At 38.1% G+C, this 25,964-nt stretch overlaps 1 protein-coding gene across 1 annotated transcript in view; it reads right to left on the reverse strand.

Moving 5' to 3' along the window:
- The window catches only part of pcdh11 (protocadherin 11), a 624,709-nt gene that overhangs the window by 244,482 nt on the left and 354,263 nt on the right, over nucleotides 1-25,964 (reverse strand). The window contains exon 4 of the mRNA XM_061930581.2: nucleotides 25,233-25,268. Within this exon, the coding sequence (XP_061786565.1) occupies nucleotides 25,233-25,268 (36 nt within the window). The remainder of the gene's footprint in view (nucleotides 1-25,232; nucleotides 25,269-25,964) is intronic.

Here is a 25,964-nt window from a genome sequence, read left to right on the forward strand (position 1 = left end):
CAACAATGCACACCTGTATCCCAACAATACACTCCTTTATCCCAAAAATAGACACATGTATCTAACAATATACACCTGTATCTCAACAATATACACCTGTATCCCAACAATGCACACCTGTATTCCAACAATGCACACCTGTATCCCAACAATACACTCCTTTATCCCAAAAATAGACATATGAATCTAACAATATACACCTGTGTCCCAACAATATACACCTGCATCCAAACAGTATACACCTGTATCCCAACAAGATACACCTGTATACCAACAATACACTCCTTTATCCCAAAAATAGACACGTGTATCTAACAATATACACCTGTATCTCAACAATATACACCTGTATCCCAACAATGCACTCCTTTATCCCAAAAATAGACACAAGTATCTAACAATATACACCTGTATCTCAACAATATACACCTGTATCCCAACAATACACACCTGTATCCCAATAATGCACACCTGTATCCCAACAATACACACCTGTATTCCAACAATACACTCCTTTATCCCAAAAATAGACACATGAATCTAACAATATACACCTGTATCTCAACAATATACACCTGTATCCCAACAATACACTCCTGTATCCCAAAAATAGACACATGTATCTAACAATATACACCTGTATCCCAACAATACACACCTGTATCCCAATAATGCACACATGTATCCCAACAATGCACACCTTTATCCTAAAAATACACTCTTTTATCCCAAAAATAGACACATGAATCTAACAATATACACCTGTATCCCAACAATATCCACCTGTATCCAAACAGTATACACCTGTAACCCAACAATATACACCTGTATCCCAACAATACACACCTGTATCCCAATAATGCACATCTGTATCCCAACAATACACTCCTTTATCCCAAAAATAGACACATGTATCTAACAATATACACCTGTATCCCAACAATACACACCTGTATCCCAACAATATACACCTGTATCCAAACAGTATACACCTGTATCCCAACAATATACACCTGTATCCCAACAATACACTCCTTTATCCCAAAAATAGACACATGTATCTAACAATATACACCTGTATCCCAACAATACACTCCTTTATCCCAACAATACACACCTGTATCCAAATAATGTACACCTGTATCCCAACAATACACACCTGTATCCCAATAATGCACATCTGTATCCCAACAATACACTCCTTTATCCCAAAAATAGACACATGAATCTAACAATATACACCTGTATCCCAACAATACACTCCTTCATCCCAAAAATAGACACATGTATCTAACAATATACACCTGTATCTCAACAATATACACCTGTATCCCAACAATACACTCCTGTATCCCAAAAATAGACATGTATCTAACAATATACACCTGTATATCAACAATATACACCTGTATCCCAACAATACACACCTGTATCCCAATAATGCACACATGTATCCCAACAATGCACACCTGTATCCCAACAATACACTCTTTTATCCCAAAAATAGACACATGAATCTAACAATATACACCTGTATCCCAACAATATACACCTGTATCCAAACAGTATACACCTGTAACCCAACAATACACACCTGTATACCAATAATGCACACCTGTATCCCAACAATGCACACCTGTATCCCAACAATGCACATCTGTATCTCAACAATGCACATCTGTATCCCGACAATGCACACCTGTATCCCAACAATGCACACCTGTATCCCAACAATACACTCCTTTATCCCAAAAATAGACACATGTATCTAACAATATACATCTGTAACCCAACAATATACACCTGTATCCCAACAATATACACTTGTATCTCAATACACACCTGTATCCCAACATTACACACCTGTATCTCAACATTACACACCTGTATCTCAACAATACACACCTGTATCTCAACAACACACACCTGTATCTCAACAACACACACATGTATCCCAAAAAAACATACCTGTATCCCAACAATACACACCTGTATCTAAACAATACACACCTGTATCCCAACAATACACACCTGTATCCCAACAATAAATACATTCATCCCAACAATAGACACATGTATCTAACAATAGACACATGTATCTAACAATAGACACCTGTATCCCAACAATAGACACCTGTATCCCAACAATATACACCTGTATCCCAACAATGTACACCTGTATCCCAACAATATACACCTGTATCCCAACAATACACACCTGTATCTCAACAATACACACCTGTATCCCAACAATACACACCTGTATCCCAACAATACACACATGTATCCCAACAATACACTCCTGTATCCCAACAATACACTCCTGTATCCCAACAATACACACCTGTATCTCAACAATACACACCTGTATCCCAACAATACACACCTGTATCCCAACAATACACACATGTATCCCAACAATACACTCCTGTATCCCAACAATACACACCTGTATCCCAACAATACACACCTGTATCCCAACAATAAATACATTCATCCCAACAATAGACACATGTATCTAACAAAAGACACCTGTATCCCAACATTAGACACCTGTATCCCAACAATATACACCTGTATCCCAACAATATACACCTGTATCCCAACAATGTACACCTGTATCCCAACAATACACACCTGTATCCCAACAATACACACCTGTATCCCAACAATACACACCTGTATCCCAACAAAACACACCTGTATCCCAACAAAACACACCTGTATCCCAACAATACACACCTGTATCCCAACAATACACACCTGTATCCCAACAATGCACACCTGTATCCCAACAATGCACACCTGTATCCCAACAATGCACACCTGTATCCCAACAATACACACCTGTATCCCAACAATACACACCTGTATCCCAACAAAACACACCTGTATCCCAACAATACACACCTGTATCCCAACAATACACACCTGTATCCCAACAATGCACACCTGTATCCCAACAATGCACACCTGTATCCCAACAATGCACACCTGTATCCCAACAATACACTCCTGTATCCCAACAATACACTCCTGTATCTGTATATTTAGTGCATATGTAGTTTTTTCTTGTCGTCCCAAAATTTAAAATCCAGAGGTGATCGTGCATGTTAGTCTATTTTATTTTCTCTGATGTATTTTATGTACAAAACCCAAAACCAGTGAAGTTGGCACGTTGTGTAAATGGTAAATGAAAACTGAATACAATGATTTGCTAATCCTTTTCAACTTATATTCAATTGAATAGACTGCAAAGACAAGATATTTAATGTTTGAACTGAGAAACTTTTTTTTTTTTTGCAAAGAATTTACTTAGAATTGAATGGCAGCAACACATTGCAAAAAAGTTGGCACAGGGAATTTTTTTTACCAGTGTGTTACATGGCCTTTCCTTTTAACAACACTCAGTAAACGTTTGGGAACTGAGGAGACCAGTTTCTGAAGCTTTTCAGGTGGAATTATTTCCCATTCTTGCTTGATGTACAGCTTAAGTTGTTCAACAGTCTGGGGTCTCTGTTGTTGTATTTTAGGCTTCATAATGCACCACACATTTTCAATGGGAGACAGGTCTGGACTACAGGCAGGCCAGTCTCGTACCCGCACTCTTTTACTATAAAGCCACGCTGTTGTAACAAGTGACTTGGCATTGTCTTGCTGAAATAATCAGGGGCATCCATGATAACGTTGCTTGGATGGCAACATATGTTGCTCCAAAACCTGTATGTACCTTTAAGTATTAATGGTGCCTTCACAGATGTGTAAGTTACCCATGCCTCGGGCACTAATACAGCCCAATACCATCACAGATGCTGGCTTTTGAACTTTGCGCCTATAACAATCCGGATCGTTCTTTACCTCTTTGGTCCGGAGGACACGACATCCGCAGTTTCCAAAAACACTTTGAAATGTGGACTCGCCAAGACCACAGAACACTTTTCCACTTTGCATCAGTCCATCTTAGATGAGCTCGGGCCCAGCGACGACGGCAGCGTTTCTGGGTGTTGTTGATAAATGCCTTTGGCTTTGCATAGCAGAGTTTTAACTTGCACTTACAGATGTAGCGACCAACTGTAGTTCCTAACAGAGGTTTTTCTGAATTGTTCCTTAGCCCATGTGGTGATATCCTTTACACACTGATGTCGCTTTTTGATGCAGTACCGCCTGAGGGATCGAAGGTCCGTAATATATTTGCTTACGTGCAGTGATTTCTCCAGATTCTCTGAACCTTCTGATGATATTACGGACCATAGATGGTGAAATCCCTAAATTCCTTGCAATAACCGGTTGAGAAATGTTGTTCTTAAACTGTTGGACAATTTGCTCACGCATTTGTTCACAAAGTGTTTGTGAATGACTGAGCATTTCATGGAAGCTGCTTTTATACCCAATCATGGCACCCACCTGTTCCCAATTAGCCTGTTCACCTGTGGGATGTTCCAAATAAGTGTTTGATGAGCATTCCTCAACTTTCTCAGTCTTTTTTGCCACTTTTGCCAGCTTTTTTTAAACATGTTGCAGGCGTCAAAATCCAAAAGAGCAAATTTTTGCAAAAAACAACAATGTTTTCCAGTTCGAATGTTAAGTATCTTGTCTTTGCAGTCTATTCAATTGAATATAGGTTGAAGAAGATTTGCAAATCATTGTATTCTGTTTTTTTTATTTCCGATCTGTTTTATATTATAGACTCTCTTAGTATTTATGTCTCAACGTCTGTGCAGCACTTTGTGAAACTTTTATTGTTTCTTTGTTTTTTTTAAATGTGCTATGTAAATAAAGCGGATTGGATCGGAGTGGAAGCTCTTTCTATTGCTGCTAAATATACGTTTTAATTCTCAACACCAGAGTGAGAAAAAAAGCACAAGTGATAAAAGAAGGCCACACTTAGGCGTGAATCAGAGGGATCGGTTCTGCCGCCGCGGATAGAGATCAGCTGGTGGGCACACCTAGACCCCGCATACATCTGTACGCTCGACAAGGTGATTTATCTTCCGACGTGCAGAGAGAATACTCACACAACACCGGGAGGCGTTTATCCAAAAAGATGTCACGGCTTGTAACCATTCCCCCCACCAAAGAAGAACGTCTTCCAGTTTTATCTATAAGCCTTTTTCTTTTTGCTCACAATGTTCCCGGAGTTTTTGGAGGTGTGGGGTGACTTCAGTGCGCTTGTGTGAGAGGGTCAGTTTAGCGGGAACACACAAATGGGCAGAGATTAGTGGGCGATTGACAAATCTAATGAATTATTTATCAAATCAGGCTGAATCATTTTATACGGCAGTTCTTCTCAAATAGTTGGGCGGACCCTTTGGGGGGGAGCCCCGGCGCGATGCCAAGGGAGAACGTGCTTTATCAGTATCATGCGTAACAAAAAACGTGCTCATTGTAGCCATTAATCCAGACTTCTTAATTGTGTTTAGAAAAAATAAATCAGCATAAATCATACTTGCCAAACTTGAGACCTCCGATTCAGGGAGGTGGTTAAGAGGGGAGGAGTATATTTACAGCTAGAATTCACCAAGTCAAGTATTTCATATATATATATATATATATATATATATATATATATATATATATATATATATATATATATATATATATATATATATATATTTATATATAAGAAATACTTGACTTTCAGTGAATTCTAGCTATATATATATATATACAGGTAAAAGCCAGTAAATTAGAATATTTTGAAAAACTTGATTTATTTCAGTAATTGCATTCAAAAGGTGTAACTTGTACATTATATTTATTCATTGCACACAGACTGATGCATTCAAATGTTTATTTCATTTAATTTTGATGATTTGAAGTGGCAACAAATGAAAATCCAAAATTCCGTGTGTCACAAAATTAGAATATTACTTAAGGCTAATACAAAAAAGGGATTTTTAGAAATGTTGGCCAACTGAAAAGTATGAAAATGAAAAATATGAGCATGTACAATACTCAATACTTGGTTGGAGCTCCTTTTGCCTCAATTACTGCGTTAATGCGGCGTGGCATGGAGTCGATGAGTTTCTGGCACTGCTCAGGTGTTATGAGAGCCCAGGTTGCTCTGATAGTGGCCTTCAACTCTTCTGCGTTTTTGGGTCTGGCATTCTGCATCTTCCTTTTCACAATACCCCACAGATTTTCTATGGGGCTAAGGTCAGGGGAGTTGGCGGGCCAATTTAGAACAGAAATACCATGGTCCGTAAACCAGGCACGGGTAGATTTTGCGCTGTGTGCAGGCGCCAAGTCCTGTTGGAACTTGAAATCTCCATCTCCATAGAGCAGGTCAGCAGCAGGAAGCATGAAGTGCTCTAAAACTTGCTGGTAGACGGCTGCGTTGACCCTGGATCTCAGGAAACAGAGTGGACCGACACCAGCAGATGACATGGCACCCCAAACCATCACTGATGGTGGAAACTTTACACTAGACTTCAGGCAACGTGGATCCTGTGCCTCTCCTGTCTTCCTCCAGACTCTGGGACCTCGATTTCCAAAGGAAATGCAAAATTTGCATGGTTGGGTGATGGTTTGGGGTGCCATGTCATCTGCTGGTGTCGGTCCACTCTGTTTCCTGAGATCCAGGGTCAACGCAGCCGTCTACCAGCAAGTTTTAGAGCACTTCATGCTTCCTGCTGCTGACCTGCTCTATGGAGATGGAGATTTCAAGTTCCAACAGGACTTGGCGCCTGCACACAGCGCAAAATCTACCCGTGCCTGGTTTACGGACCATGGTATTTCTGTTCTAAATTGGCCCGCCAACTCCCCTGACCTTAGCCCCATAGAAAATCTGTGGGGTATTGTGAAAAGGAAGATGCAGAATGCCAGACCCAAAAACGCAGAAGAGTTGAAGGCCACTATCAGAGCAACCTGGGCTCTCATAACACCTGAGCAGTGCCAGAAACTCATCGACTCCATGCCACGCCGCATTAACGCAGTAATTGAGGCAAAAGGAGCTCCAACCAAGTATTGAGTATTGTACATGCTCATATTTTTCATTTTCATACTTTTCAGTTGGCCAACATTTCTAAAAATCCCTTTTTTGTATTAGCCTTAAGTAATATTCTAATTTTGTGACACACAGAATTTTGGATTTTCATTTGTTGCCACTTCAAATCATCAAAATTAAATGAAATAAACATTTGAATGCATCAGTCTGTGTGCAATGAACAAATATAATGTACAAGTTACACCTTTTGAATGCAATTACTGAAATAAATCAAGTTTTTCAAAATATTCTAATTTACTGGCTTTTACCTGTATATATATATATATATATATATATATATATATATATATATATATATATATATATATATAAATAAGAAACACTTGAATTTCAGTGTTCATTTACTTACACATATACACATAACACTCATCTACTCATTGTTGAGTTAAGGGTTGAATTGTCCATCCTTGTTCTATTCTCTGTCACTATTTTTCTAACCATGCTGAACACCCTTTCTGATGATGCATTCTGCTTCGTGTCCTTGTTGTGTGCGCAGTTGTGCACGGCACTCTCTAAAAGCCGTAGATGTTATTGTCATATATGCATGCACAGTAGATGGCAGTATTGTCCTGTTTAAGAGTGTCACAACATTGCTGTTTACGGCAGACAAACTGCTTTACGGTAGACGAAAACGTGACTGCTGTTGTTGTGTGTTGTTACCGCGCTGGGAGAACGTTAATGAAACTGCCTAACAATAAACCCACATAAGAAACCAAGAACTCGCCCTCGATCATTCTACAGTTATAACGTGATTGGGCAGGCACGCTGTTTATATTGTGGGAAAGCGGACGTGAAAACAGGCTGTCGACACGTCACTCAGGTCCGCCTGAATTCTGGGAGTCTCCCGAAAAATCCGAGAGGGTTGGCAAGTATGACATAAATTGTTGGATTCAGGTTTGTAGGTTAAAGTGGTTTATATATTGTGCTCTGAGATAATAATGCGGAACAATTTGAATGCGTTATTCATTATTGAGTATTAATTAATAATTATTCAGTATATTCATAATATCAATATACACTATATTGCCAAAAGTATTTGGCCCCCCATCCAAATGATCAGAGTCAGGTGTCTTAATCAATAATTAGGACACCTGAAGTTAGGCATGGAAACTATTTCTACAAACATTTGTGAAAGAATGGGATGCTCTCAGGAGCTCAGTGATATCCGGCGTGGAACTGTGCAACAAATCCAGTCGTGAAATTTCCTCACTCCAAAATATTCCAAAGTCATCAAGAAAATGGAAGAGTTTGGGAACAACAGCAACTCAGCCACTAACTGGTGGGCCACGTAAACTGACAGAGAGGGGAGACAGAAGCGCATAGTGCAAAGAGGTCGCCGACTTTCTGTTCGACTTTCCAATTATCTTCATGGAATAGGTTTCCATGGCCGAGCAGCTGCATCTAAGTCATACATCACCAAGTCCAATGCAGAGAGTCGGATGTAGTGGTCTAAAACACGTTGCCACTGGACTCTAGAGCAGTGGAGACGCGTTCTCTGGAGTGATGAATCACACTTTTCCATCTGGCAATCTGATGGACGAGTTTGGGTTCGGAGGTTGCAAGGAGAACGGTACATTTCGGACTGCATTATGCCTAGTGTGAAATTTGGTGGTGGAGGAATTATGGACTTGGGCTTGGCCCCTTCCAGTGAAAGGAACATTGAATGCTCCAGGATACCAAAACATTTTAGACAATTACAGTTTGGAGCGGGGTCTTTCCTCTTCCAACATGACTGTGCACCAGTGCACAAAGCAAGGTCCATAAAGACATGGATGACAGAGTCTGGTATGGATGACCTTGACTGGCTTGCACAGAGTCCTGACCTGAACCCGATAAAACCCCTTTGGGGTGAATTAGAACGGAGACTGAGAGTCAGGCCTTCTCGACCAACATCAGTGTGTGACCTCACCAATGCACTTTTAGAAGAATGGTCGACAATTCCTATAAACACACTCCGCAACCTTGTGGACAGCCTTCCAAGAAGAGTTGAAGCTGTAATAGCTGCAAAAGGTGCACCGACATCATATTGAACCCTATGGGTTAGGAATGGGATGGCACTTCAAGTTCATATGTGAGTCAAGGCAGGTGGCCAAATACTTTTGGCAATATAATAATAATAATAATAATAATAATATATTTTATTAGTAAAAAAAGCACTTTACATTGAGTAAACAACCTCAAAGTGCTACAGTGTATTAAAAAAAAATGAAAATAAAAATATAATAAAAATATATAAAAAATAAAAACTACAACAGCCTAATAGCTAGAACTAAAATGCATATATCTAAAAAAGATGGCTTTTTTAAAAATAAATATTTTTAAGCCTTTTTTAAAAGCATCCACAGTCTGTGGTGCCCTCAGGTGGTCAGGGAGATCGTTCCACAGACTGGGAGCGGCGGAGCAGAAAGCCCGGTCTCCCATTGTTCGTAGCTTTGTCCTCGGAGGTTGAAGGAGGTTAGGTCGTGTGGAGGATTTGGGGTGTGAGTAGTTCTTTGAGGTAGAGGGGGGCATTTCTATGGAGGCACTGGTGGGTTAGTAGGGAGACTTTGTATTTAATCCTGAGTGGAACAGGAAGCCAGTGAAGGGATTTGAGAATTGGTGTGATATGGTCATATTCCCGCATATTCCCGCACTCTCATCAGGATCCTAGCAGCACTATATACAAATATAGTGTATATCGCGATAAACACAATGGATATAAATATAAAATATTTAGTCGGATATTCGATATTGGTCGGAAGGAACCAGAAATTATGAAGCAAGAAACAGGAAACAGGAAGTGTCATTGAGAAATAAGAGTGGCACGCTAACAGCCAATCAGGTAAAAGTATCAACTACCAAGTTTTGTCCCTTCCGTGTCGCTGTGGATTCTCTGCATGAAGTGAGGCGAGAAACTGTGATATATCTTGACGTAATCAACTCCCTAACAGAAACATGTCTTTAGTTGTGTTGGTTTTAATGCAGACGGCAAGGCAACATCCTGACACCTGCAATGTTTTGGTTCCCCAAACTACTCCGTGTAGAGTTCATTAGATAATCGTATTTTTTGGACTATAAGTCGCAGTTTTTTTCATAGTTTGGCCGGGCTCCAGTGCGATTTATATATGTTTTTTTTCTTCTTTATTATGCATTTTCGGCAGGTGCGACTTATACTCCGGTGCGACTTATGCTCCGAAAAATACGGTATATGTCTCGAAACTGTAACTACCTTCAAATTTGCTGCAAATATTTTACCACCTGGCTGCCATACACCTTTTCCACTGATAAATAGCACCCTTGGTAAGTTGGAAATGATATCACTGTATTCATTGGCAGGCTTAAATAAATCATAACAAATACAAATAATCCCGCAACCCCAAAAAGGGACAAGCGGTAGAAAATGGATGGATGGAAATATCAATAATCACTGATATTGATCAACATAAAAAAACTCATGATACAGTTTTCAGACATATCGCCCAGCCCTATATTAATTTATTTTCTCAGTATCAAATGGTTCAAGTCAGCCAAAACGTATTTCTAGTTTAAATGAGGATAAATGTTTTAATTGATTTCAGGCAAAGCGTTTTATTTATTTATTTATCATTTTTTTTATTCTTATTTTTTTAATGGAACAACCTCAAAAAGGTAAGGCACATTTATTTATAGAGCAGAATTTGTACAAAACGCTTTATGAGAAATCGCAAGAAGGGAGAACTAGAAGTACAATAATCATGAAAGTAATCATTATTCAAATTAAAAACATAAAATACAATCGTCATAAAAACTATTACAATTCAAATTAAAATCAAAGAGTGTAGATATAGTTTCTGACATCTAATAATGTTAATAAAGGTAGTCTTTGTTATAAGTTGATCTCTATTTAAATGTTTTTGTTTTATTTAATGTTAATTAGAATACAATGTTATGCAGAGGTGTACTTATAACAATTTTATAGACGAATGATAATGGAGAGTGTGCACTGATTGTTTTCTTCTTTTTTGGGGGGGTCTTAAAATAACTGAGAGGCACTGTTACACGGTGAGATCCTCTGTCAGAAAAAAAATATTTTGACAAACTCGTAAAAAAATATTTATTGAACCTTAAGAAATCTCCGGATTTTCTGAAAGTTAATCGCTATTAAAAGGATATGAGAACAAGAGATGCTTTAGCCAGAAAGTAGAATTTGCCATTAAGGTAAATGTGCCACTCTCTTGTTTTGTTGATCCCTACAAAGTGTTTGTACTGTAAATATTGTACTTATTACACAACAGCTGTTTGATTTTAAAATGCATCTTAGTTTGTAGTTTCCGATGTATTGAAATTGCCATTTAAAATCGGTAATGCTCATCTATAGCATGTCTATGGCAAATCTAGCATAATTTAGCATTGAGCTAGCGCATTTTATAAAGTAGAGTCTGACTGTACTTTTGAGTGCCTTCTTCTTGGCATGGAACATTCTAGCATTACCTAGAAGCAGTTCGGGTTAATCCGCTCTAAATCTTGACTGCTTGAGCTGATGAGACATCCCGTGAAACAAAAGTATCGAACTATGGTACCGTTTGATTTTACGTTAATCGGTACCCATTAGCACTGACAGACTTTGGTCGGTACATAGAAAAGTAACACATTCAGTACCAATCACTAATCAGAACACTACAAACAATTACATATACCAAACCCAAAACCAGTAAAGTTGACACGTTCTGTAATTTGTAGATACAAACACAATACAATGATTTGGAAATCATTTTAAACTTATATTCAATTGAATAGACTGCAAAGACAGGCCAGTCTAGTACCCACACTCTTTCACTATGAAGCCACGTTGTTGTAACACGTGGCTTGGCATTGTCTTGCTGAAATAAGCAGGGGCGTCCATGGTAACGTTGCTTGGATGGCAACATATGTTGCTCCAAAACCTGTATGTACCTTTCAGCATTAATGGTGCCTTCACAGATGTGTAAGTTACCCATGCCGTGGGCACCCCCATACCATCACAGATGCTGGCTTTTGAACTTTGCACCTATAACAATCCGGTTGGCTCTTTTCCTCTTTGGGCCGGAGGACACGACGTCCAGTTTCCAAAAACAATTTGAAATGTGGACTCGTCAGACCACAAAACACTTTTCCACTTTAAATCAGTCCATCTTAGATGAGCTCGGCCACAGTGAAGCCGGCGGCGTTTCTGGGTGTTGTTGATAAATAGCATAGCATAGTAAAGATTTAACTTGCACTTGTAGCGACCAACTGTAGTTACTGACAGTGGTTTTCTGAAGTGTTCCTGAGCCCATGTGGTAATATCCTTTACACACTGATGTCGCTTTTTGATGCAGTACCGCCTGAGGGATTGAAGGTCCGTGATATCATCGTTTACGTGCAGATTTTTTTTAACCTTCTGATGATATTACGGACCGTAGATGGTGAAATCCCTAAATTCCTTGCAAAAGCTCGTTGAGAAATGTTGTTCTTAAACTGTTTGGACAATTTGCTCACGCATTTGTTCACAAAGTGTTGACCCTCGCCCCATCCTTGTTTGTGAACGACTGGGCATTTCATGGGAGCCGCTTTTATACCCAATCATGGCACCCACCTGTTCCCAATTAGCCTGTTCTCATGTGGGATGTTCCAAGTAAGTGTTTGATGAGCATTCTTTAACTTTCTCAGTCTTTTTTGAAACATGTTGCAGGCATCAAATTCCAAATGAGCTAATATTTGCAAAAAATAAAGTTTTCCAGTTCCAACGTTAAGTATATTGTCTTTGCAGTGTATGGTAGGTTGAAAATGATTCTCAAATTGTTGTATTCCGTTTTTATTTACGATTTACACAACGTGCCAACTTCACTGGTTTTGGGTTTCGTAATCAAAAAAAAAAAACTGAGGTCGAAAATATGTTTGTATTTATCTTCCCTGCATTCTAATGGTTTATTGTCCTCAAACGTTTGTATTTGTAGTGAGCAAAACCGAGATCAGGTCCGGACTTTTCATAATACAGTGGTAGGCTTCTTCGGGTCTTGTCATCAATCAGTCCAAATTGTCCGGAAATGTAAACTATTTTTACAATCCAATTAATCCGCTCCATACACTCAAAAATGTTATTTTTTTTATAGAATATATTATAGTTTTACATGCACAAAGCAATGAAAAATGCACATACATAATAAACGAAATGAAGCCCCAACTAACGCCACTTCCTTACTTTGCTACAAGTTCTTGCATTCACAACAGCGTTCCTCGCATTCTTGATCAAAGTGCTGGCGCTCGTGTTGTATCCCCCCCAAAAAACCCTCTGGCACTATTAACTGATGCAATCACAAGCATGCGCGAAACAGCTTTGATCTCCACGGAATTGCAGAGGACAGCCAGTAAGGATCATATCACCCTTGATTGTTTTGCTAGACTTACTATAGCAGTGTGGTGTGTTCAATGACAATTGGGAAACACGGACACTCAGGCTCTAGTTGACTTTGGTTGGACTATCCATCCATCCATTTTTCTACCGCTTGTCCCTTTGAAGGGACAATGCACGGAGACATTAAGCGCAAAGACAGATCAGCTGCATCAGATTATTGCTAATTTCTATCTGCAGTCCCTGGTTATCTAAATTAAAGAGATACAAAAACTTAGAATACAATTATAACAATAAAATTATACTATAGCATGTAATCAAATTAAGAAAAGTCATACAATTACCTTTGATTGACACATAATTGTATATTACAACCACCCCTCCTTCACATCCAAACACAGACAATACATGCTCCTGTTAACATTTGTCATTATTTGTAAAAACAACCATGGATTTACACACACACCTCGCAGCTTACAAACAAATTTTCTCATGCATAAATATAATACACATTAATATTTTGCAGCCGTACTCAATAACAAAAAGCACAGACAATCAGCAACGTGCGTTTAATCATACTAAAAGCAAGACATATTGTTTTGTTAAAAACTGAATCATACTAAAACCAGGGCGTATGAAAACCTACAGACCATTATGAATATTTTGTGAGTTAATCGGTTTCAGACTATTTATTTAGGACAATGCACATCGATGAACAATCTGATAATAATAAAAAATAATAATAATAAAATATGACCATCATGCAAAAGTATTTTTTTTATGATTTTGGATCTGTACAATTAAAATCATATACTGGTGTAATTTTTTGCAGCTGTACTTAACTACAAAAAGTTCAGAGAATCAGCAAAGTCTGTTTAATAATACTAAAACCAAGACAGTGTATGAAAACCGAGACATACTTTTGTTGAAAAATACTTTTGAAGTTATTTTTTTTTACCTTTGTATGATCATGTGCACCCTTTGTCTAATCACAATTTTGAAAAATTATTTTTTTTTTTTACTAAAAATGCTTTGAGTCTTCACACTCCTTTTCAGGTCTATTGAATTGTATAAGTTCAAAACACGTCATTATTTATCTATTTATTTAGGACAGCAGTCATTTCCATGAGATTTGTTTTCTAATGTAAGTGTTTTGGCCCACTTACAATAACAAGAAATATTGTTTTTCATGAGCTGTGTACTAGCACCCCTTTCAGAGATTACATTTAATCCCCATTAAAACATTCACATGTTGCACAATGAGATGTAAGCATGGGATCATGTCACCTGTCACTTTCGGTTTGCAAAATATATATATATATATATATATTATTAGTATTTCTTTAATATAATAACAGCATTTCATTATTAATATTTATAAATTAAGATTATTAATAAATGACAGTAGAATAAGCACACATTTGATTGGTAAATCATACTGTAACGTCCTGGAATTACACATTATGTGTGTTAAATCGCAATAAAACCAAGACAGCGTAGGAAAACCGAGGCATACTTTTGTTGAAAACTGAGTCGTACTAAAACCAGGAAGTAAGGAAACGCACAAACTCCTTGAGCGTTCAGTGGAGCACATGTGAGCAACGTCAAACATTCACACCGTGGCCACACCTGCAGCACACCTATCCCAAACCGGACTAAATAATAAGTTAACTGTTTTATTCATATAATCAAATGACAGCAGTAATTTCCATGAGATTTGTTTTCTAATATAAGTGTTTTGGCCCACTTACAATGACAATAACAACAAATGTTGTTTTTCATGAGCTGTGTACTAGTACCCCTTTCAGAGATCACATTTAGTCCCCATGAAAACATTCACATGTTGCACAATGAGATGTAAGCATGGGATCATGTGTACATTCCTGTCACTTTGGGTTTGCAAAATATATATATTTTATTAGTATTTCTTTAATATAATAACATCATTTCATGATTAATATGTATACATTAATATTCTTAATAAATGACAGTAGATAAGCACACTTTTGATTGGTAAATCATAGTATAACAACCTGGAATTACACATTATGTGTGTTCAATTGCAATAAAACCAACACAGCGTAGGAAAGCGAGACATACTTTTCCTGAAAACTGAGTTGAACTAGGAAACTTAGTCACCGTTATTAATACCTTTTGAGTTCAACGGTTTCAGATTGAAAGGCTAAATTGTGTCTACATTGTGGAAGTACATTTTGACAAACGTGCAATGCACCGTGAGTGTGATTGGTGGGGAATGACGAAGTGTTACGTGGGTGTGTGGAGACGGCAAAACGGTGTTGAAGCATTCTCGACGTGTTAAGGTCAGAAAAACCCAGCATCATATTCCGTTGGAGATGGTATTTGAAGGGATTTGTTCCTTTCAATGACTGGCTCATTGTTAAATGTCATTTTTTTTTAGAATTATATTTCTTTACGCCAAGGAAACAATCACTGGTAGCAGTTATACGATAACTCAAACTTACACATTATATACTCTATTGGTGGGAATTACTCTCAAACATTAGTAATAATTAGGGACTGAATGTCCCATTCAGACAGAGGACCCTATTGTAGTTGTAAGGTTTTATTATTATTATTCCACCGCTTCTTTGAGCTGTAATTTGCCCCCCTTAACATGCTTCAAAACTCACCATATTTGACACACACATCAGGACTGGCAAAAATTGCCATCTAATAAAAAAAAAACAACAACCTAAAACTCAAAATTGCGCTCTAGCACCCCCTGGGAAGAAAACACAGACAAAACTGCCTGTAACTCCCACTAGGAATGTCATAGAGACAAACAAAAACCTGTATGTAGGTCTCACTTAGACCTAAATTTCATACACTGACATTATTCAGCAAAAATCAACAATAAGTTTGCAATTCCCTTTTCAAAACAAAAAATTTGTAAACAAAAGTCACTTTTGTCTCTTTGAGCTGTAATTTGACCCCCTTAACATGCTTCAAAACTCACCAAACTGGACACACACATCAGGACTGGCAACAATTGCGATCTAATAAAAAACCCAACACCAAAACTCAGAATTGTGCTCTAGCGCCCCCTAGGAAGAAAACACAGACACAACTGCTCCTAGGAAGACAACTCAGACAAAACTGCCTATAACTTCCAGTAGAAATGTCGTAGAGACATTAAACAAAAACTTCTATGTAGGTCTCACTTACACCTACATGTCATTCATTGACAATCACCAGCAAAAAGCAACAGGAAGTTTGCAATTCCCCCTTCAAAATAAAAGTTGGGTCAAAACAGTCTCCTTTTTTTTTTTTTTAAACATTATCTCCTCTGAGCGTTTTTGTCGTGTCGGCTTCAAACTAGCACAGGAGAGAGATTGAAACCTTCTGATTTGAAGTTGACCAAAGAGTTTTAATAACTGCTCCGGTTTGGATTGTATGTGCCGTCAAAGTCGGTCCCGTCCATAGCTGCTTGCAGCTTTAATTATATTTATGTTTGTAAACATTCCATAAGGTGATGCCATATCCCAAATTCCACCCATTATGCATTGACAAGGATATCACTATTGAGAATTTTCCCTTACTTCAGTCTCGCTGCATATCTTTGGGTCGCTACACAACCGCTTTGCGTCTGTCTTAATTAACAGCATGTGAGCTAGTTAGCTTCCTGCTTCCGACCCCTTCAGTCTGAGGATTTTTTTTATCAGCGAAAGGAACTTTGCCGTGACACCGAAAAAGATGCCACAGCGGACCTTGAAGTGAAGAAGAAGGCATTGCCGGGACACAAGTCGATGAAGGATTTCCACACACTGAAACGCCCAGAGTGTTCAAAATGCCACAAATATTGCCGGACGCAAGGTCAAATGTTTTTCATTTTGTTGTTTTTTTTGGTTTTGGAGCGCAACAATGAGACTTGTGTGTGTGTGTGTGTGTGTGTGTGTGTGTGTGTGTGTGTTGCCATTTAAGCTTGCTGTAATATTGTGTTGTTTGAATAAAAAATAGATTGTTGAGCCATTACCCCCTTGTTATTTTGGTTTGCTAAACAAACAACAATATATATATATATATATATATATATATATATATATATATATATATATATATATATATATATATATATATATATATATATATATATATATATATATATATATTTACAAGGGTTGTCCCGGTACCAATATTTTGGTACCGGTACAAAATTGTTTTTTGATACAAAAATTCTTACGGTACATTAAACATATTATTGCAATCGAAGAACAATTCTGTCCTTAAATAAAATAGTGAGCATACTAGACAACTTGTCTTTTAGTAGTAAGTAAACAAACAAAGGCTCCTAACTAGTCTGCTGACATATGCAGTAACATATTGTCATTTATCATTGTATTCTTTTCTCAAATTTATTAAAGACTAGCTGTAAAAATTGATTATTAATCTACTTGTTCATTTACTGTTAATATCTGCTTATTTTCGCTTTTAACATGTTCTATCTACACTTCTGTTAAAATGTAATAATCACTCATTCTTCTGTTGTTTGGATACTTTACATTAGATTTGGATGATACCACAAATTTAGGTATCGATCCGATACCAAGTAGTTACAGGATCATACATTGGTCATATTCAAAGTCCTCACGTGTCCAGGGACATATTTCCTGAGTTTATAAACTTTAACATAAATAAAAAAAAATAAAAAAATGTGAGGCTAAAAAATATTGATGTAATCATAGTAGTATCCACTAGATACGCTATTGTACTTGGCATCCTTACAGTGGATGTTAGGTGGAGATCCACCCATGGCATTTGTTTACATTGTGACGCCGGTGAGCTATTGTATCCTCCTACGGTGTGTAGTGAAGCATGTTTAGCTATTCCTCGTCCTCCAGTGAGAACGCCACTTGTAAGACACTCACTTTATTCGTCGCCATGGAGGCGAGGATTTGTAATTTAGAAGTAGCTAAAACACTACAGACTGCAGATGGATGTTAGCTTCTAGCTATCTAACCATGTCTTAAAGCACCTCTTCCTGAGGGCGTTTCAGTGTTATATAACTTCACCTTTATCTTTAGTTTTTAGGCAAAAAATGCGTCCATTCTCCGTTTTCTGTCTCCACACTTTCCGCTTGTAAGTACTCCGTGATTGTGCGCTGCCGAACATGCTCCTCTGCTCGTAAAACCAGCAAAAAATAAATAAAACAGTACTTTTTATAGGCGGTATGGTACCGAATGTGATTCATTAGTATTGCGCCACCTTACTAGTACCGGTATACCGTACAACCCTAATAGATATAATATATATATATATATATATATATATATATATATATATATATATATATATATATACATACATACATACACACAATACAGTGTTTTAAATAGGGACTTTTGTCCAGGCTAGAGCCAATTATCCGTGTTTGCATTGCTTCTTATGGGGAACTCTGCTTAACTATAAGACTTTTTCAGCTGAGGAACCATGTTGAAGAACCAATTAAAGGCCTACTGAAATGCGATTTTCTTATTTAAACGGGGATAGCAGGTCCATTCTATGTGTCATACTTGATCATTTCACGATATTGCCATAATTTTGCTGAAAGGATTTAGTAGAGAACATCGACGATAAAGTTCGCAACTTTTGGTCGCTGATAAAAAAGCCTTGCCTGTACCGGAAGTAGCAGAGCGATTCGGACCGAGAAAGCGACGATTTCCCCATTAATTTGAGCGAGGATGAAAGATTTGTGGATAAGGAAAGTGAGAGTGAAGGACTAGAGGGCAGTGGGAGCGATTCAGATAGGGAAGATGCTGTGAGAGGCGGGTGGGACCTGATATTCAGCTGGGAATGACTAAAACAGTAAATAAACACAAGACATATATATACTCTATTAGCCACAACACAACCAGGCTTATATTTAATATGCCATAAATTAATCCCGCATAACAAACACCTCCCCCCTCCCGTCCATATAACCCGCCAATACAACTCAAACACCTGCACAACACACTCAATCCCACAGCCCAAAGTACCGTTCACCTCCTCAAAGTTCATACAGCACATATATTTCCCCAAAGTCACGTACGTGACATGCACATAGCGGCACGCACGTACGGGCAAGCGATCAAATGTTTGGAAGCCGCAGCTGCATGCGTACTCACGGTACCGCGTCTGCACATCCAACTCAAACTCCTCCTGGTAAGAGTCTCAGTTGTCCCAGTTCTCCACAGGCCAGTGGTAAAGCTTGACTGTCATCTTTCGGGAATGTAAACAATGAAACACCGGCTGTGTTTGTGTTGCTGCAGCCGCCCGCAATACACCGCTTCCCACCTACAGCTTTCTTCTTTGCTGTCTCCATTGTTCATTGAACAAATTGCAAAAGATTCACCAACACAGAAGTCCAGAATACTGTGGAATTTTGCGATGAAAACAGACGACTTAATAGCTGACCACCATGCTGTCCCAAAATGTCCTCTACAATCCGTGACGTCACGTGCCGGCGTCAACATACCAAGACATTTTCAGCAGGATATTTTGCGCGGAATTTAAAATTGCACTTTAGTAAGCTAACCCGGCCGTATTGGCATGTGTGGCAATGTTAAGATTTCATCATTGATATATAAACTATCCGACAGCGTGGTCGGTAGTAGTGGGTTTCAGTAGGCCTTTAAGTCCGTGAATTGAGGTTTTAATGTGTATAGACTTCAAAATTCAAACTAACTCAAAAGCATATTGTGAAAATTCCAAGCCTGATTTCAGAGGAAAGCGCTACAAATTCCAAAACATTTTGACAACTGGGCATTAAACCTAAATTGGAAGCATGAAATAGTCCAAAAATGTCTTGTTCAGCTCGATACTTCCACGCAAGGTGATTTTGGAAGCATAATCGTTCACCCGCTTATTACACCAGCTTGGGATTTTGATGACTAATCAGTACATACTCTAACTGGTCGGAGCACTTTTTTGTGCCCTGACGCGTCATAAAACATACTTAATGAATTGAATCTCAAAAAGCGTTGTGGCGTGGCCATTCATTAAACTGGCGATAAGGTGGCATCAAACCTGCTGAACCATGTGGGGACTCCATTAGGAGCATTTCATCCACCACCACGGGCTTTCTATTTCATTCTCTGTGTGATTACAGTCATGCCAGCAACAGGTCATTGTGTTCTAATTGGATTTTTATTTTTTTTTGCAGCCCTTGCACGTTTTGTCAATTCGCAACTTTAAAAAGTATTTATTTTACACTGAAAAGCTGCAAATTCTTCGGTGAGGGATGAGTTTAATAAGTATGGCGTTTTCTTACTTCTTTTCAGACCTGTTGAATTGTGATTATTCATCTCCTGAATAATGCAAACTCACTACACCGGTATGTTTTAGCACTTTCATGGCGACTTTACTGACAGATATAAGTGAAAACTTTACACTACTTTATATTAGAAATGGCAACAGCGGAGGATGAATGTAACATAACAAGAAGCTTATACACTGCAAAAACTGAAATCTAAGTAAGATTAAATATCTCAAATAAGGGTGATATTTGTTTATTTTCTGTCTGATAAGATAATTCTTCTCACTATGCAGATTTTATGTTAGAGTCTTTTACTTGTTTTAAGGGTTTTGGTCCTAAATTATCTCAGTAAGATATTACAGCTTGTTGCTGAGATTTTATGACCTACCGTATTTTTCGGAGTATAAGTCGCTCCGGTGTATAAGGCGCACCTGCCGAAAATGCATAATAAAGAAGGAAAAAAAACATATATAAGTCGCATTTTTTGGGGAAATGTATTTGACTTGGAATTTTCACAATATGCTTTTGAGTTCGTTTGAATTTTGAAGTCTATACACATTGGAACCTCAATTCACGGAGTTAATTGGTTCTTCAACATGGTTCCTCAGCTGAAAAAGTCTTATAGTTAAGCAGAGTTCTCCAGAAGAAGCAATGCAAACACGGATCATTGGTTCTAGCCTGGACAAAAGTCCCTATTTAAAACACTGTAATGTGGGTACCGTATTTTTCGGCGTATAAGTCGCACTGGAGGATAAGTTGCGCCTGCCAAAAATGCATAATAAAGAAGGTAAAAAAACATATAAGTCGCATTTTTTGGGGAAATTTATTTGATAAAACCCAACACCAAGAATAGACATTTGAAAGGCAATTTAAAATAAATAAAGAATAGTGAACAACAGGCTGAATAAGCGTACGTTATATGAAGCATAATTAACCAACTGGGAACGAGCCTGGTATGTTAACGTAACATATTATGGTAAGAGTCATTCAAATAACTATAACATATAGAACATGCTATACGTTTACCAAACAATATGTCACTCCTAATCACTAAATCCCATGAAATCTTATACGTCTAGTCTTTTACGTGAATGAGCTAAATAATATTATTTGATATTTTACGGTAATGTGTTAATAATTTCACACATAAGTCGCTCTTGAGTATAAGTCGCACCCCCGGCCAAACTATGACAAAAACTGGGACTTATAGTCTGAAAAAAACGGTATATTGAGTAAAACATGCTTGAAACTAGAATATCAACTGTTGCAAAGCTGTGTCATCAACACTCACAAGTATAAAACTACTTTTTTAAAGTAATAATTTATTACTTCAAGCATGAAAAAAAAAATCATGATGCCGAGCGCATATTATTATGTCAAGATAATGGCACTAGCATTTACTTAATTTAAGAATATTTTTCAACATAATGATCAAAAAGGTCTCCTTTTTTTCTACCAAGAAAAGTGTACTTGTTATTAGTGAGAATATGCTTATTTTAAGGTATTTTTGGATTCATTGAGGTTAGCTAATTTTACTTGTTTTGGAAAGTCTATTTTCTTGTTCTATTGGCAGATAATTTTGCTTAGTTCAAATAAAATACCCCTAATTTTAGTATTTTTTTTTTTCATTTTTTTGAACACTTACTTTTTGCAGTGTATCGACTATGGTGTCAACACAGACTACAAAGGCGGACGCAGGCAAATTTTTCAGGATTTAAGCAGATCCAAAAATACAGACCAGCAGGTACCAGAAGGTAAGAAACGTTGCTTTTGCATAATATTGTGAAACAAAACGCCAGATAATATGTCTTACCTTATACACACATTTTAATAATAAAAAATAAATAAAGCGGTGCGGCTTCATAGCTAACCAAAGTCGTACTAAAACATTTTGATAGATTTTCAAGCGCCGTGTGTAATGTTCTATATTTTCAATGGAACATAAAAAATGTTGGTGTTGTTTACTTGAGTCATATTGCCATCATATTGCTGTCTACACGTATCCCTTATTTTTGACTGCCATCTCCTGGTCACACTTATCATTACAACATGTACCAAATAAAATTGCTTCGAGGTCTGTAAGCAAAACTAGAATAACTCCGTACATTAGGCGCATTGTCGAGTTTTGAGGGGAAAAAAATGATTTTAAGTGCGCCTTATAGTCTGGAAAATACGGTATTTGAGAAATCTGACTAATTTAGTGAATGGAAACACAGTCAGGTTTATACTACTATGACTACGGTGTCAGCCCAGACTACAAAGGCGGACGCACGTAGGTTTTCAGGAGTTATGCAGATCCCAAATACACATCAGCAGGTACCAGAAGGTAAGAAAAGTTGCTTTTGCATAATTTTGCGAAACAAAACGCCAGATAATATGTCTTACCTTATACACACATCATAATAAAAAAATTAAAATAAAGCGGTGCGGCTTCATAGCTAACCAAAGTCGCACTAAAACATTTTGATAGAAATTTGAGCGCCGTCTGTAATGTTCTATAAGTTGATTGGCAACACTAAATTGGCCCTAGTGTGTGGATGTGAGTGTGAATGTTGTCTGTCTATCTGTGTTGGCCCTGCGATGAGATGGCGACTTGTCCAGGGTGTACCCCGCCTTCCGCCCGATTGTAGCTGAGATAGGCTCCAGCGCCCCCCGCGACCCCAAAGGGAATAAGCGGTAGAAAATGGATGGATGGATGGATGTAATGTTCTATATTTTCAAAGGGACATAAAAAATGTTGGTGTTGTTTACTTGAGTCATATTGCCATCATATTGCTGTCTACACGTATCCCTTATTTTTGACTGCCATCTACTGCTCACACTTATCATTACAACATGTACCAAATAAAATTGCTTCGAGGTCTGTAAGCAAAACTAGAATAACTCCGTACATTAGGCGCATTGTCGAGTTTTGAGGGGAAAAAAATGATTTTAAGTGCGCCTTATAGTCTGGAAAATACGGTATTTGAGAAATCTGACTAATTTAGTGAATGGAAACACAGTCAGGTTTATACTACTATGACTACGGTGTCAGCCTAGACTACAAAGGCGGACGCACGTAGGTTTTCAGGAGTTATGCAGATCCCAAATACACATCAGCAGGTACCAGAAGGTAAGAAAAGTTGCTTTTGCATAATTGTGCGAAACAAAACGCCAGATAATATGTCTTACCTTATACACACATCATAATAAAAAAATTAAAATAAAGCGGTGCGGCTTCATAGCTAACCAAAGTCGCACTAAAACATTTTGATAGAAATTTGAGCGCCGTCTGTAATGTTCTATAAGTTGATTGGCAACACTAAATTGGCCCTAGTGTGTGGATGTGAGTGTGAATGTTGTCTGTCTATCTGTGTTGGCCCTGCGATGAGGTGGCGACTTGTCCAGGGTGTACCCCGCCTTCCGCCCGATTGTAGCTGAGATAGGCTCCAGCGCCCCCCCGCGACCCCAAAGGGAATAAGCGGTAGAAAATGGATGGATGGATGGATGTAATGTTCTATATTTTCAAAGGAACATAAAAAATGTTGGTGTTGTTTACTTGAGTCATATTGCCATCATATTGCTGTCTACACGTATCCCTTATTTTTGACTGCCATCTACTGCTCACACTTATCATTACAACATGTACCAAATAAAATTGCTTCGAGGTCTGTAAGCAAAACTAGAATTACTCCGTACATTAGGCTCATTGTCGAGGTTTGTGGGAAAACAAAAATGTTAAGTGCGCTTTATAGTCTGGAAAATGCAGTATTTGAGAAATCAGACTAATTTAGTGAATGGAAACACAGTCAGGTTTATACTACTATGACTACTGTGTCAGCACAGACTACAAAGGCGGACGCATGCAAAGTTTTCAAGATTTATGCAGATCCAAAAATACAGATCAGCAAGTACCAGAAGGTAAGAAAAGTTGCTTTTGCATAATATTGCGAAACAAAACGCCAGATAATATGTCTTACCTTATACACACACCATAATAATACTCGTAAGTTGAAGCACAGTACAATACATCACATAGCTTACCAAAGTCGTACTAAAACATTTTGATAGATTTTTGAGCCCCGTGTGTAATGTTCTATATTTTCAATGGAACATATAAAATGTTGGTGTTGTTTACTTGAGTCAAATTGCAGTCTACACATATCTCTTATGTGTGGCTGCCATCTACTGGTCACACTTATCATTTCACCATGTACCAAATAAAATAGCTTTGAGGTCAGTAAGCACAACCAAATTGATTCTGTACATTAGGTGCACCGGGTCATAAGGCGCACTGTCGAGTTTTGAGAAAATGAAATGATTTTAAGTGCGCCTTATAGTCCGAAAAATATGGTATATATATTTACATGTTTTTTTTTTTACTTGTAAAACTAACATTTTTCTCTCTAAAATGTGTTATGGGTGTTTGGACCAAATCGACTGAATTTGTAATATTTCTTACTGAAAACATTTCAAAAAGCTTCAATTTTCGGACAATTGTTTTCGTCTGGCCTTTCCGAACAGATTGCATACAAAAGCCGAGATAGAGTGCGAGAATACTTTCTTGAAAGTTGAAAATGTAGTTGATGAAACAAGTTAGCATGGGTTTGTCATGCTTATGGTGGGTGCAGGACATGCAGTGAAGAGCGGAGCACAGGACTTACATTCACAGAGGTGATCTTCCCAAGTTGACACGCTTCCTGCAAGGACAGAAGAAGAGTCGTCTTAGATCAGCATCTCTGACGGACAATTTCATAACGGAAATACAGCACCATGTTTTCCGGACTATAAGCCGCTACTTTTTTTCCCCCACACACGTTAGAACTCTGCGGTTAATTTATGGATAAAAGGCCACGATGTTACTGTGGGGGGATGTGTAGTCAGCGTTGCCTGCAGGAGAAAAAGTCACCACCGCTGTCCATGGTACTGAGGACGAGCACCATCGGGCTGACGGCGAGACACAGCTGGCAGGTGATTAGATTTCACAGGTGGTACGTGTTAATCTAATCATCTGTTGTCTTTAACAGTAAGGAAAGACTGAAAAGTCAAATATCGCAAAATTGTTGATGTATATTAAAACTTTGTTCAACTCTAGACGCCGGTCTCCTGTGACGTGTGTGATCAGCGGAACCGCTAGGAAGCGACTTCCACAGTTATGTATTCGACAAATAGGTTTCATAAATTGTGTTATCGTTTGTGCTATGGCGCCATCTTTTGGACGAGTTCGCTAACTGCAGGTGCTGCAGTATTTCCCTCTGTTTAGTGCCTTGAACCAGTGCCCTTAGTCGTCCATAGCGTTTCTACTCGTATGCTTTCTTTAGTAATCACTCCAAGAAACGTTTGTGAGTTTTACAATATAACAAAAACAATTCATCCTTACAGTACTAAACTGTCAC

The sequence above is a fragment of the Nerophis lumbriciformis genome, linkage group LG36 (genome assembly GCF_033978685.3).
Source record: "Nerophis lumbriciformis linkage group LG36, RoL_Nlum_v2.1, whole genome shotgun sequence".
NCBI classification, from domain to species: domain Eukaryota; kingdom Metazoa; phylum Chordata; class Actinopteri; order Syngnathiformes; family Syngnathidae; genus Nerophis; species Nerophis lumbriciformis.